The sequence below is a fragment of the Mandrillus leucophaeus genome, unplaced genomic scaffold (assembly GCF_000951045.1).
Source record: "Mandrillus leucophaeus isolate KB7577 unplaced genomic scaffold, Mleu.le_1.0 Scaffold68, whole genome shotgun sequence".
In the NCBI taxonomy this organism is placed as follows: Eukaryota; Metazoa; Chordata; class Mammalia; order Primates; family Cercopithecidae; genus Mandrillus; species Mandrillus leucophaeus.
Window position 1 is genome coordinate 934,705 of NW_012107363.1, and position 13,883 is coordinate 948,587.

General features: G+C 54.3%; 1 protein-coding gene across 3 annotated transcripts in view; it reads right to left on the reverse strand.

Annotated features, from left to right (window-relative positions):
* Window positions 1-13,883, reverse strand: part of PPP2R2C (protein phosphatase 2, regulatory subunit B, gamma) — a 287,323-nt gene that overhangs the window by 16,647 nt on the left and 256,793 nt on the right. For all 3 annotated transcript variants that reach the window (XM_012002141.1, XM_012002143.1, XM_012002140.1), the window contains one exon: window positions 11,857-12,021. In XM_012002141.1, coding sequence (XP_011857531.1) covers window positions 11,857-12,021 — 165 coding nt within the window. The remainder of the gene's footprint in view (window positions 1-11,856; window positions 12,022-13,883) is intronic.

The window sequence follows — 13,883 nt, forward strand, 5'->3', positions numbered from 1 at the left end:
GAGGGAAGCTGTTTACAGGGCAGGAAAAGGCTCCCACGTTTATGTTCCTGCCTCAGGGGAGGGGAGGGGAGGGAAGCTGTTTACAGGGCAGGAAAAGGCTCCCACGTTTATGTTCCTGCCTCTGGTATCCCCCCAAATCAGAGCAGGCAGGCAGGAGGAAGGTCGCCCCCACCTCTCTTGAGAGCAAGGCCTCCAAACACCTGTCTCTGAAGCAGACCCCTGAAGCTCAGGAGATCTAGAGCTCCGTCCTCAGCCTCTCCATGGCCTCTGATGAGCAGTGGTGGCCTTCAACCCCACACCTCTGCCCTCAAAGCCGCGGCACTGCACCGGGTATCCTGAGGGCAGATGGTCGCTCCTTCCAGTCCCGGTGTCAAGAACGGGAAGGCGGGAGGGAGCCCAGTTTATCCAGTAATAGGTGGTGTCGTATTTTGGAATTAGAATGCTGTCAGGCTGGCAGGTGTTGAATTAACAAAACTCAAAACTGACCGTAGGCGCCTCCTTTTCCAGGAGCCCAACCCACCCCTCCACACACCCCCAGTCCCCAGGCCTGCCTCCTGACCTCAGTCTCCCTCCACCGTTCAAAGGGATGCCCTTCTCAGTGGCCCGAGCTTTCCTCTTTCCACAAGGGCGTGTTGAAGGGAGGACCAGAAAGAAAACCAGCACCATGGGAAGGAGGGGTGAGGCTGCTCGCAGGGGGAGCTGGGAGGGAACAGGCCGCCGGGGTCTGAATCCCTGAGCCCCTCGTGTGGCCTTGACTGCCTTCACCTCCCTGAGCCCTGGCCTTGCTCCTCCCTACAATAGGAGTCAAGGGCACTTTCCAGGAAGGGGTGGGAGGAGGGGGCTGCAGCCAGGCCTGGCACCACCCTGGGTACAGGCAGGGCCGTAGGCAGCAAAGATCCTGTACAGAGGGAGCCCAGTGCACGATGAGTGCTGCAGCCCTACTAACTTCCCTCCCTCCCTTCCACCCTCCCTTTCTCCCTGCCTCCTTCCCTCCTTCTCTCCCTCCCTCCCTCCCTCCAAGCCCTCCCTGCCTGCGGAGAAGGATGGGTAGGGCAGGGGTAGTAAAATCTCCCTGGGAGTCACCTTGAGCTTCTGAAACCTCTGAGTTCTAATTGGTCATCTCACACGATAATGTTTTGTGCCCCAATAATAATAATTAAATTGGCATCGTTGTTTCTGCAGAAAGAGATATATATATATATATTTGTAGTTTTTCTTTGTTAAGCCAAAGAAGGATCAACCACAGTTCCCTTTTCTCTCTGATGCCTGCAGGAAAGAAAATCACTCTGAACGCTTGATTCCTTAAAGGGGTGATGTTGTGCTGCCTTTCCGTTAGCATTGGGTAGAGACCTCATATTTGGGAAAAGCAGGGAGAGGGCTTGAGAGAAGAGGGACCCCTGGTGGCGAAATAGATGGAAACAAGGAACAGAATCTCAGCGGGAGCTGGTGGCCCCCAGTACCTGCCCGGGTGAGTGGCGGGAAACCTGTCTGGCCTTAACTAGGCTTTCTGCCGCTTGGGGGTGAGGCGGGGGTGAGTTCAAAACCAAGCCAGGGCGGCCTCTTGCAGGCTGACTTTGGGAGTGGCCTTAGCACCCCCTCGCCCGCTCAGGGGTCTCTCAGATCAGACTCCCCCAAACCTGCAGGGCTGGTCTAGGTTCCCAGCATGACTTGCAGGTGGATGCGGCCAGAATCACAGGGTGCACCGGCGCTGGGTGTCACAGGGCAGAGCAAATGGCTGAGCCTCCTACCGGCCTCCAGGAGGAAAAACGCAAAGATCAAAGGCTGAGGGGACAATCGAATCGATAGGTGGAAACAGAAAGCCAAACGACACTGGCCCTTGTCACCCCACTGCTGGCTGTACTCGGGCATTTCTGAGGGTTTTTAAGGACACAAGGAACAGAAATGCAAAAGATAGATGGGAAGGGATATTGATACGCCTGAAAACCCATTCCTAAAAGTTCCTCTTTTTCTTTTTAGACATTTCTAGGAAATTTTTGATACAATAGATTTTTTTCCAAAAGATAGTGGAATCTGCTATTCCATATCAATCTGTGGCCCCGAGTGCACACACGAACACACACACACACACACACACACACACACACACCGCTGCACCTCCTTCAAAGTGTTAACAAGAGATAAGGAGTCTCCCCTCTAAATGACTGAATCACTAAGGATGTTTCACAGTAATTATTCCTGCCATGGGTTTAAAGAAACGTGTCTCAGAGCCCCGGACACTTGTGATGGGCTCAGTCCCATCTCAACCCACTCCCCCACGCCCTAATTATTTAAAAGTTGGAGAGCTCTCAATCAGCCAAAATCTCCATCCTGTTTCTTTTTAATGATTTTGCATAATTAGGGCTCTCATGGCTCGAGCTGGTTCCCTGACAACCACATCCTCCTCCTCCCTTGGTGTTGCACGGTGTTGTGGGCACAAAGAGCCCTCCCCACCCCCACCCCTGGCTCAGGCCAAGGTGGAGGGGACCTGGGGAGCCCAACCACAGCATGGGGTGGCTGTGACGGACCTGTGAATCAAAGGAAACGGGAGGTGAAGCCTGAGAGCGGGTGCCCGCCTTCCTTTCCAGCCTCACATACAACCGACAGCTCCTCCTTCCGCTTAAAGCCCTCCTTGGCTCCCCAGTGCCCACAGGATCCAGGATCAAGGTTTAGGCTCCTACCTGTAGCTGACCAGCAACTTTTCAATGGGTCCCAGCCAGCCTGCTGCTTCTGCCTCATACACGGGAGCTCCCCTCTGCCCCACACTCCAGCCCCCTTCCTGCTGGGCCCCTGGGGCACTGCATCCACTCAAAGGCTCTGGGGGTGAGTATCTCCTCAATGTTGAGCCCTAGGCATCTCCCCCTGCCTCTCCTAGCCCCTGCCCTGCCATGTGGGGGCAGAGAGCAGAGTGGATCATGTTCTGTGTGACCTCAGGCAAGCCCCTGGTCCTCTCTGAGCCCAGCTTCCCTCGTCTGGAGAAGAAGCACGATGGCATCTTCAGAGGTCATGTCTGAAGGCGCTGGCCCAGTGCGGGGCTTGCAGTAACTGCTCAATAAAACCATGGAGGGATTCCTGGAGTGAGTTTCATATCATTTTCTCTCCCTGAGATCTCTTTCCCATTTTCAGCTGGTCTTTCTTACCCACTCCTATATATGCTCCAGAACCCCAGGCTCACACCTGCTTTCCGTGCACATTGTTCTGATGCTCTCTAAAGAAATCCAGTGCTTACCCTCTGCTGCCCCCGAGCCGCTGGGTACCTTCTTCTGTGGCACTGGCAGGAGGGCCGGGTCCCCCCATGGGGCTGTGAGCTCCCTCGGGCCAGGGGTCCTGCCTTGGTCATTAGTCACTGGTCATCTCGGCGCCTCTGCCTAGCACGGACCCTGTCTCATGGCCCTGCCTTGCTCCCTGAGCAGAGAAGCTTGTGCTGCTGCCCGCCATTTCTGCTCCAGCCCCTCCCTGACATCTTTCTTCCTCAACCCGATGCAGTTCCACTGCAGTTTCCAGGCCTGGCAGAGAAGCGTCGACCAACCTGGGGGTGGCCCCTGTGTGCCCGTGGCACTTGCTCTGTGGCCCTCTTGGTGGCACCTGCTGTGCCCCACTCCCATCGTCGTCAGTGTGTGGATGACGCTCCTCTGGGACTGGGGTGGAGGCCGATTGGGTCCAGATGATAGAAATGCATGGGCTTGAGCCATGCATTCAGGGACAAGTGCAGCTCAGTGAGGCCGCTGGAGAAAAAGACGGGGTGGGAGGGACCTGCAGGTGGGTGCAGGTGGGAAACACGGGAGGAGGTGGCCTGGAGGGGAGAGGGGCCTATGGGGTCCCGGGTGGTGATCGCCCTGGGCTACTCTGGCCACGGTTCCCTCCTGTGATCTGATGGGATACGAGGCCATCCATGAGGGTGGAGTGGCCTGAGCCTGCCGGCCTCACCTCGGGCCGCACTCCAGGAGGAGCTTGGAGGGTCTGAGTGGCAGAAGAAGGACAATGGGGGTTATGGATCCCGGAGCACCCCTGGACACTGGGTTGCTCCTGGGTTCCAGGTGAGGCCACTGTTTGGGGAGGGGCCTCCTGTGTGGCCTCCTTCCCTACCCCTGAGGCTGTACAAAGTGAGGAGGGGCAGAGAGTTTCTACAAGGGCACGGGTGGGTACATTAGGCGCTCACTGATGAAGAGATGACAGCTGTCACTCCCTGCCCAGCACCATGTGATCGAGCCCCGTCAAACAAAACAAAACTCAAGCCCAGCTGTGGCCCCCAGGCCCGGCACACTCTCCCCTCATCCCATCTCTGCACACAAGAGCCCGCCTCTCCACCTGTTCCAGCCACACGGGTCCTGACGTCAGCCAGGTTCCTCTCAGCCACTACTGTGGGGTGTGGCACCCCCGCTCCCATTCCCAGGCTCTTTCTCACCCAGGGACACCTCTCCTGGCCCCTGGGGAGCAATGCATCAGAGGGCTGCTGACGCCCTTCATGGAAACCTTCCCACTCCAAGGCGCCTACTTATTTACCAGTGCACTTCCTGTGGTTCCTCCACACAGCTCCACACAGACAGGAGCCTCATCTCTGCACAGAGCCTGAAGCCATCCCGGACCCTCCCTCCTTCTCCATGCAATCCAGCAGCAAATCCAGCAGCTCCACCCGAGATGGGGGGCAGGGCCCGCCCCTTCCGCACCTGCACGGGCCACTCACTCTGCGCACCAGCGTCTCTCCCCTGCATGAACACGCTTGCCCTCAGCCGGCCCCCACTTCTACCTCGCCCCTCGGCTTATTCTCCACTGGGCAGCCAGAGGGATCCTGTGAACACATGGCCAGGCTGGCCCACTCCCTGCTCAGACGGCCCTGTGGTTCCCGTCCCTTTCAGAGGAAACCCGAAGCTCTTGCCCTGGCCTGAGGCCTCCTCCAGCCACACACCTCTCTGACCTCACCTCCTCTCGCCAGCCTCCGTATCCAGCCACAGGGCCTTCGCATGGGCTATTCCCACTGTTGGGGAGCTCTGCCCTGGCCCCGCACCCAGATAGCTGCAGGGTCTGGGCTGGGCTGGTCTTGCCGCAGCAGACCCATTACTAGAGTGAGTTGACTCCACACAGCCCCTTTAAATGAACCACTCAGGTGGGGCACAGTGGCTCACGCCTGGAATCCCAGCACTTTTGGAGGCCGAAGTGGACGGATCACCTGAAATCAGGAGTTTGAGACCAGCCTGGCCAACATGGCAAAACCTTGTCTCTACTAAGAATACAAAAAGCCGGGCGTGGTGGCGGGCACCTGCAGTCCCAACTACTCAGGACGCTGAGGCAGGAGAATTGTTTGAACCCGGGAGGCGTAGCCAAGATCACACCATTGCACTCCAGCCTGGGCAACAGAGTGAGACTCCGTTTCAAAAAAAAAAAAGAAAAGAAAAGAAAAAGAACCCAGCTCACCCACAATTCCTGTAAGCGTTTTAGTTCTCAAGGCTTCTGTGATGAGTAAGGGAGAAAGAGTGCAGGCTGAAGGCATGAGACTCTCTGAGGCTCTATCTTGACTCTACTTAGCTGTGTGACCTTGGGCAAATGTCTTAATCTCTCTGTGCTTCAATGCAGTAGACAACAATGACTCCTAAAGCCATCCATCTGCATCCTCCACCCTAGAATCTGTGCACCTGTTACCTCACATGGCAAAAGGGCCTTTGCAGATGTCATTAAGTGAAGGAAGTAGGGGGTGAAGTAGGGGGTGACCCTGGATAATCTGGATGGGCCCAATGTCATCACAAGGGTCTGTATAGGAGGAAGAAGGAAGGTCAAAGATGGAAGAAAGAGATGGGATGATGGAAGCAGAGGCTGGAAGGATGAGCCGAGGTGTGCAGGCAGCCTCTAGAAGCCTCTAGTAGCTGGAAAAGATAAGAAAACAGCCCAACCCGCAACCCCCAAAAAAAAAAAAAGCAACCGAAGCCCTCAAGGTAGCCCCCTGAGTTCCAGAATGTACAACAGTCTTGTGTGTTGTTTTGAGCTACTAAGCTCGTGGCAATTGTTCCCACAGCGATGGGAAGTGAGTATACAATTGCCCCTCGACCCTCACACAATACAGGCTTGAACCTGCGGGTCCCCTGATGTGCGGTTTTCCCAATAAATATACTGAAAACATTTTGGAGATTTGCCACAATTGGAAAAAACTCAGATGCACCCTGTAGCCTCGGATACACACACACATACATGAAAAGAAAAAGTCAGGTATGTCACAAATGCATAAAATCCAGGTAGACTCCAGTCTCTTCCAATGTTCATCAGCTGTTGATGTTACCGGTAATGCTCCCCACCAACAGTCACCTATTAGGAGTGAAGTTTTGGGGGAGTCAAAAGTTGAGTGTGGACTTTCAACTGCGTTCGGGCACTGTCTGCACCCCTAACCCCCACATCATTCCAGGGTCAAGTGTATTCAATTTCCTCATCTGTAGGATGAAGAGTATAACACACCCATCATAGATGCTGAGTGTTTAATGAGATATAAACTGAAAACAGCATGTGTGTGCACTAAGCGTGCAACGAATGGGCTGTGGTTATTATTTCACCCAATACCGGGCCAGGCACGTCGTTGGGGACCTACGAAGGGTCTCGGCCATCATCACCCCCTATTCTAAGAAATCCCGGTGTTCTGGGCACGGCCCTTTCTTTCCGTGGGCTCTGTGCTGTCATAAGCAGAAGTAACTGTCTATTTTGAGGACTCATGTATGGTTGTTTCCATGGTTACCCTGTCACCCTGCCAAGCAGACACAAGACCCGGATTTCTAGTGCTTCGGAGAAAGGTGGGAAGCTGCAGAGGGAACAGAGTGGCTTGTGTACCCCCAGCTCTGCCCTGATGGAGGAGGGGTCCAGGGAAGTTACAGAACTTCTCAGACCCTCAGTCTCCTCATCTGTCCAATGGCAGAAAGGAGCATCTCCCTGCATCCAGGATGCTCTTCATTCGCAGTTTGATTCTGTTAGGAAAATGATGCTGTGAGCACATCTCCGGGGTGTCACTATCAGCCGCTCCCTGAGTTTTGAGCAGTAACTGGATACGTGGATGGAAGTGGGAGGTGAAGAACTAATCCTAATCCCCAAATCTCTTTTTAAAAATTAGCTCAAATAACAGCCATTTGTGTTCAGATTAAAAACAGCCACCACCTGCTAATTGGAAATCAGCTGTGTGCTTGATTTCCCATGAGAGCCTCAGAGCAAAACACAGCCTGGACAAGGCACACAGAAGGACAGACACTTCAGCCACTCACCCCAATATGTGGCAGATTAAACCAGGAGAAATGGAAGCTGTGAAAGCATGCTAAAAATTGCTGCACAATCTTTTTGCTGGCATGAAAGAGAAAGTGTCCGTACAAGATTTTGAGTTTGAGAATGAAAAATATTCCAGAAAAATTTTAAATAAAATTTGCATAAATCAATAATCAAAAAAGAAATTAAGCTGGTTTTTTAAAATTTTTCTTCTCTTGACTGGGTATGGTGGCTCATGCCTGTAATCCCAGCACTGGAGGCCAGGAGTTTGAGACCAGCCTGGCCAACATAGCAAAACCCTGTCTTTACTAAAAATACAAAAAAAAAAAAAATTAGCCAGGCATGGTGGTACACACCTGTAATCCCAGCTACTCCAGAGGCTGAGGTGAGATAATCCCTTGAACCCAGGAGGTGGAGGCTGCAGTGAGCCAAGATCGTGTCAGGGCAATGGAGCCAAATTCTGTCTAAAAAAAAAAAAAAGAAGAAAAAAATTCTTCTCTCCCTCAAAAGGACACCAAATAGATTTGCACACAAGTTTTCCTAAGATTTCGAGAAGCAGATATATTACATCAACTGTTCCAGAAAAAGAAAGAAAAAGCTGCCCAGTTCATTTTAGGAGAGTTGAAGAATCTTAAAATTGGGCAAAGAGAGTATAGGAAAAGAAAATTAAAAACCAACTTCGCCTATGTGTGCAAAAAGTGTACATAAAACCTTAGTAAATCACAGGCAGCCCCACCCTGTCTACAGACTTGGGATCACTGGTGGGGGCAAAAGCCCCCAGAGGTCAGCATGTTGCCAACCTCCCAGGTCAGTCACTGGGCACAGCCAACAGGCCCTTGGGGATTTCTCAGCAAGGACCTGGCCCCAAGGTCGCCCAGGCAGAGTCAAAAGTCCTCAGTGGCCTGGAAGACACCATGTCCCTCTCTTTGCACCTCGGCCTGCCAGAGCCTTCTGGAACCTCAGTGCAATCCGGAGAGGAGCAGAATCTGCCGAGGCCCCAAAGTCAATATTCACTGCAGCCCTGGGAGCTGGGGGTGAAGAAGGAAATTGAATTGAGTCATCGAAAACACTCATATTTCTTGTACTCTTGAGTTCGTTGGCTGATTCACACGAGGCTCATACATTACCAGGCATATGAAATCATGTGACTGAAATGGATGCGTCTGTGCTTGGACTCACAAAATGTGCAAGGTATATGTCACCGCTGCTTCTGCCCTGGGGAACCAGACAGCACAGGCTTCCGGAGCCAAAGGGGGTCTGACTGCCCCCTCTGGCCCACTGAAAAATGTCACACAAACATCAAGGGGTGCACAAAACTGTCCTATGCCTGTCTCTGTTCTCCCTAAATTCCACCCTTCCTGCACACACATGTGTTTTCTGATTCAAAGTTCAAATCCATCATTAAAATAAAAATACACCAAAAGAAAATATCCCATCAGTTTCTTACAGCTCACCACTCAGGGACAACTCCGTGTATTTCTTTCCAGAGTTTTCTCTGTTTCCATTTTTTTTGGTGGTCTAGCCTTATTTTGTTATCCCCTAAATCTTTCATCATAATCACTTCTCCATGGCTTTAAAAAATCTTCTACAACAATAGTTGACATGACCAAACAATATCCTGTTACATGGATGTCACCATTGTCGACATCATTTTCTCGGCATTTTAAACTGGTGGCTTAACATTTTCCTCCTCTCCCTCAAAAGGACGCCGAATAGATTCACACACAAGTTTTCCTAATACTTCAAGGAGCAGATATAGTACACCAATGGTTCCAGAAAAAGAAAGAAAAAGCTGCCTCGCTCATTTTAGAAGAGTTGAATGATCTTAGCATTTAAGATTAGGATGTTGAGGATGATTTCCACCCGTATAAACAACGGGGTGCCATGAAGCCCCATCCTCCTTCCCACAGGGCTCACACAGGGTCGGGGACGGACCAGGAGCAGGAAGAGCCTCCTCTCTTCCCCAGTATTCTCCCATCCCATTCTGACCCACAGCTGGCTGCACACAGGCACAGGCACAGCTGGAGGCCCATGCGGCCTGAGTCAATGGGCGGGAGGCGTAGGTGGTGTAGGTGGTGGGGGCAGTGCCCTGCAGTGGCCAATGGAACGGCCCCCAGCGACGGCTGCGTCCTGATCCCTGGCACCTGTGACTATGCTGTGCTACACGGCGAAGTCAAATTAAGGCCAAAGATGAAATCAAGGCTACAACTCAGCCGTCCTTGAGACGGGGAAGTCATCCTGGATCATCGGAGTGGGGGCAGGGAGGGCAAGGTGATCACAGGGGTCTTTATACGTGAAAGACAGACAGGAGGGTCAGAGTCATGGGAGAGGCTTGGCTGCTGTGGGCTTGGAGAGTGGGGGAGAGGGGCCACGTGCCAGGGAATGCAGCGCCTCTAGAAGCACCTCTGCAAGAGACAGGGAAACCAGCGTTCCCAAAGAGCCTCCGGAAGGCACCAGCCCACAGCACCTTCATTCCGGCCAGTGAGCCGGGTATGGGACTGTGGCCTGAGACGATACATATGCCCTGTTTCAAGCCACCAAGTGTGTGGTCCTTTGTTGTGACGCACAGGACACAGCCCTGGGCCCCCTGGGCCCCCTGTACCAGGGGAATCTCAGCTGGTCTCTGGCCTCCCATCCGTCCACGGGCCACTAACTCCACACTTACCTCCAGGCGGCACTGCGGCCTGGACATCTGGCTGCCTACTCCACCCCTTTCCTTGGAGCCCAATAAGGGCCTCAGGCTTGTAGGTCTGAAACCTGCCTGCTGGTCCCCGGCACCGCCTGTTGTTTCAGGCCACAGCCCCACCTTCACCCACAGCTCAAACCAAACTGCAGAGTCACGCCCCACAAGGCAAAGCTCGACCTCCAAGCAACATCCTGAGGGGCAGCCAGGTGAGCCCTGCCCCACCTCCTAACCCCCACCCCCACCCCCGGGGTCACCATTTCTTTCTGCAGACCCTGCAGGGGACTCCGATGCCTGCTCCCCCGGGGAACCTCTGCAGCGTCTCCTCCTCGTCCTCAAGTCCCCATCTCACGACAACCCACAGCTTCTCCTTCTCAGCTCACCCAGAACAAAACCCAGTCCCTCCCTTGACCTACAGGCAATGTCTGGAGTCATGGCCACTGCAGTTCCCTCCTTCTAGAACATTCTTCCCCAGAGATCAGCATGGCCCACCCCCTCAGGGTGTCTGTTCCACTGTGATCTCTTCAGGGAGGCCCTCCCTGACCCCGCTGTCCCTGTACTTGACTTTGTGGGTGTTGGTGCCATTGCTCGCCACGCCCTGACATGCGTCAGGTATGTGTTCACTGCCTGTCTCCCTGGCAGATGCCAGCTCCCGAAGGTTGGCCTCTGCTGCATGCCCATGCTGGGAATAGGCGCCTACTGAATGCCTGGATGGCTGAGTGTGACACACGGAGCGTGGACAAACCCAGAGGAGAAGAAGGGGTGGATGTGGGGGCCAGAACTTGGCCAAAGAAGGAGGCAGAAGTTGGAGGTTTTGGGGGGCCCTGAGCCTGAGTCCTGGGGCTGGTGTGCACCCTGTCTCTGACTGCCCAGCAAAACCAGACTCCCCAAGGGAACAGTGTGGCCCTGTCACTCCCAACCAGCCCCCTGCCACTGGCACCCAGGCTTTAGTCAGGCTCCTCCGGGTTTATTCAACAAGAGTTTATTTCCAGACACTGTGGTAGGCGCTGGGGACAGACAGTGAGGGGAACCAGATAACCAAAGTCCCTGCCCTCTGCCTGGGGGACACCCCCCTCCTGCCTGGCCCCTTGCTAGCCCTGCAGGGCTGTCTGGGAAGATGGATGCCATGGCCTGATCCCGCACCTTCAAGGACCTCTGGGACGGCTGTGGCAGTGTGAGCCCGTGGCCACAACCCAGTGCCAGGCGGCCCAGCCCTGCCACTACTGAATGTGGGCCAATACCTGGAGCTTCTGTTTCCTCTTTTGAACAGCACCTCCTGGGGCTTGTGTGAAGATTCGATGAGCTCACAGGTGAAGCCCTCGGTGGGGGCTGGGCTCAGAGTGAGTGTTCGGTGTGAGCTGTTATGCTGGGGGTTGCTGTGTCACAAAATGTCCCCTGGAACTCGTTCAGCCCCGGACCTCCACGGATACCCCTGTGGGACTCCCACAGCAGGCCCTGTGGTGGGCTCTAGGATGAGGGCACGTGTTACAGACCCTGCTCCAAGGAGCCGGAGAAGATGGGCAGCCCACAGCAAGTTCGTCGGGTGCGGCTAGTTCCGGAAGAAAGGGAAGCTTTGGGGGCTGCAGGGCCACAGAGCAGGATCCTGATCTAAAGTAGGGGTCTGGGAAGGTTTCCGAGAGGAGGCAATATTTAAGTTTGGTGCCTCCTTACCTTCTGGATGCCCTGACCCTGGTCCTAGAGCCCTGAACCCTAGAAGCTGGGATGTTCCTGGCTGTGCAGGGACTCGGGGGGGGGCAGCAGGTGGCAAGACCAGGCTCCCCGACCAGCCAGCACTAAAGAAGCAATGGGCTCACCCACCTTGGCCAGTGCAGGATATGCTCATCCCATACCCACCACCACCCCTGCAGCAGCTGCACCAGGACAGGACATCCCCACCCGCCCACCTGCCCGCTGCACAGCCCCCTACCCCAGGCACCGGCACTTACGCTTGGAATGCTTGTCACACAGGGCAGCTGCCCGCATGTCGCAGAGCCGCAGGGAGCCCTTGCTGCTGCTGTAGACGAAGAGGTTGCAGTGGTGCGGGTGGAACTCAGATGCTGTGATCACCTCCGTGAGGTCCTCCATGTTGGCCGGCTTGATGTCCACGATGTCTGGGAGCAGTGCGGTCAAGGAAGGGACAGTGAAGCGCGCCCTCAATGCTCCGCCTTCCTGGAGGTTTCTGACACCTCTCCCAGGCAAAGTCATCCACCCTTGTGTCTGAACTGCCTCTCTGTTCCTGAGACCCTCAAAATGCATCCCAGCCAATGAGCTGCAGACCTGCATGGTGAACCACCTGCCGACCACCCCTTCTAGGTGCCTGTCCACTGTCCCCATGAAGCTGGACCCACCACTTCCCTCCTGACCTGCACCCCCCCACCCGCACCCCACCCCAGTGAGGGTGCATCAGTTCCAGCCACACATAGCACTGACCTGTGGAGCCCCTCTCCTCTGCCCTCCTCCCCCTGTTGGTTGCCAAGCAGAAGGAAAAGAGCATTTATTGTGTGCCTACTGCACGCTGGGCGGTGGATGCTCTTGGTGAATGATTTCAAGTCTTCCCGGTCCCTCTTCAAATTGTGTCTGGAATTCAGTGTGTGGGCATCTGGGAGATTCCCTTCAGGCCCCCAGCACTCGCTCCCCTTCTTCTGTCCGCAGTATGGAGATTCTCCTTTGGGCAAAGGTTCTTCTGGGTTTTGGGGTCGACCCCAGCTCGGCTCTGATCTGTGCCCTCCAGCCCCCAGGAGTTGGAATACTGAAAAGGTTGGGATGCAGCTTGGTCACCCCTGCTGGGCTGGGTGGTGTAGAAAGAAGGGGCTTCTATCTGCTGCCAGGATGAGGAGAAACCCTGGAGCTTGAGGGTGGGGCAGACAGTGGAAAGAGTGCAGAGAAAGATCTGGTGATGCCATTGGAATCCTGCATCAAGCTGCACCTGAAGCCATTCCCCACAGAATGTTAAAGATGGGAGCCAATAAATGTCCGCTTTTTGTTTGGAGTCACGGACTTGACTGCGTGGAAAGGCAGTATCCCTGACTGTTACACTGGAGTACAGAGAAGATGAGCAACGTGTCCGGGGTGGCCCAGGTGTGAGTGGTAAGCCTGGATTCAGCCTCACGACCTCCCCGGCCCCAGCACCTGCTCTTTTCCTGGCCCTTCCCTGCTGCCCAGCAACAGATCAGAATCTCTTGGAGCATGCAAGGACTGGCCCCCACCGAGCCTCTCTCCGGCTTTCCAGCTTCAGATCCCACCTGTCACCCTGACAGAAAGGCCCTCTCCCCTCTCACAGCAATGACCTCAGGCTCCGGTCTCTCCGGCCCTGCATGGGGCTTTGCAGGGTCTGTTCCCTCTGACTTTTCAGGTGAATGTGAGCCCTGGAGTCGGAAGGTCTGGGGTTTGAATCCCAGCTCTGTCACTTCCTAGCTATGTGACCCTGAGCGAGTTCCCAGCTATCCGTGCCTCAGCTTCCTCATCTGTGAAATGAGTCAGCAGTATGACTTCATCGCTTTTCTGTGAAGACCATCAGAGGCAAAGCCCTTCACACATTGCCTGATGTGTTGCAAAGCTCAATGAATGTCAGTTTCTATTATTATTTTATCTCTGGAAAATCTGAAATCCATCTGCCTTCCCTCTTCCTCCACCCAAGCTGTTGTCTCTCAATAAGAAAGCAGTATTTGTAATCCCAGCACTTTGGGAGGCCGAGGCGGGTGGATCATGAGGTCAGGAGATCAAGACCATCCTGGCCAACATGGTAAAATCCCATCTCTACTAAAATACAAAAAAAAAATTAGTTGGAGACAAGCCTGACCAACATGGCAAAACCCCATCTCTACTGAAAAAAAAAATTAGCGGTGGCATACGCCTGTAGTCCCGGAGGCTGAGGCAGGGGAATCACTTGAATCCAGGAGGTGGAGGTTGCAGTGAGCCGAGATCGTGCCATTATATTCCAGCCTGGTGACAGGGTAAGACTGTCAGGAAAAAA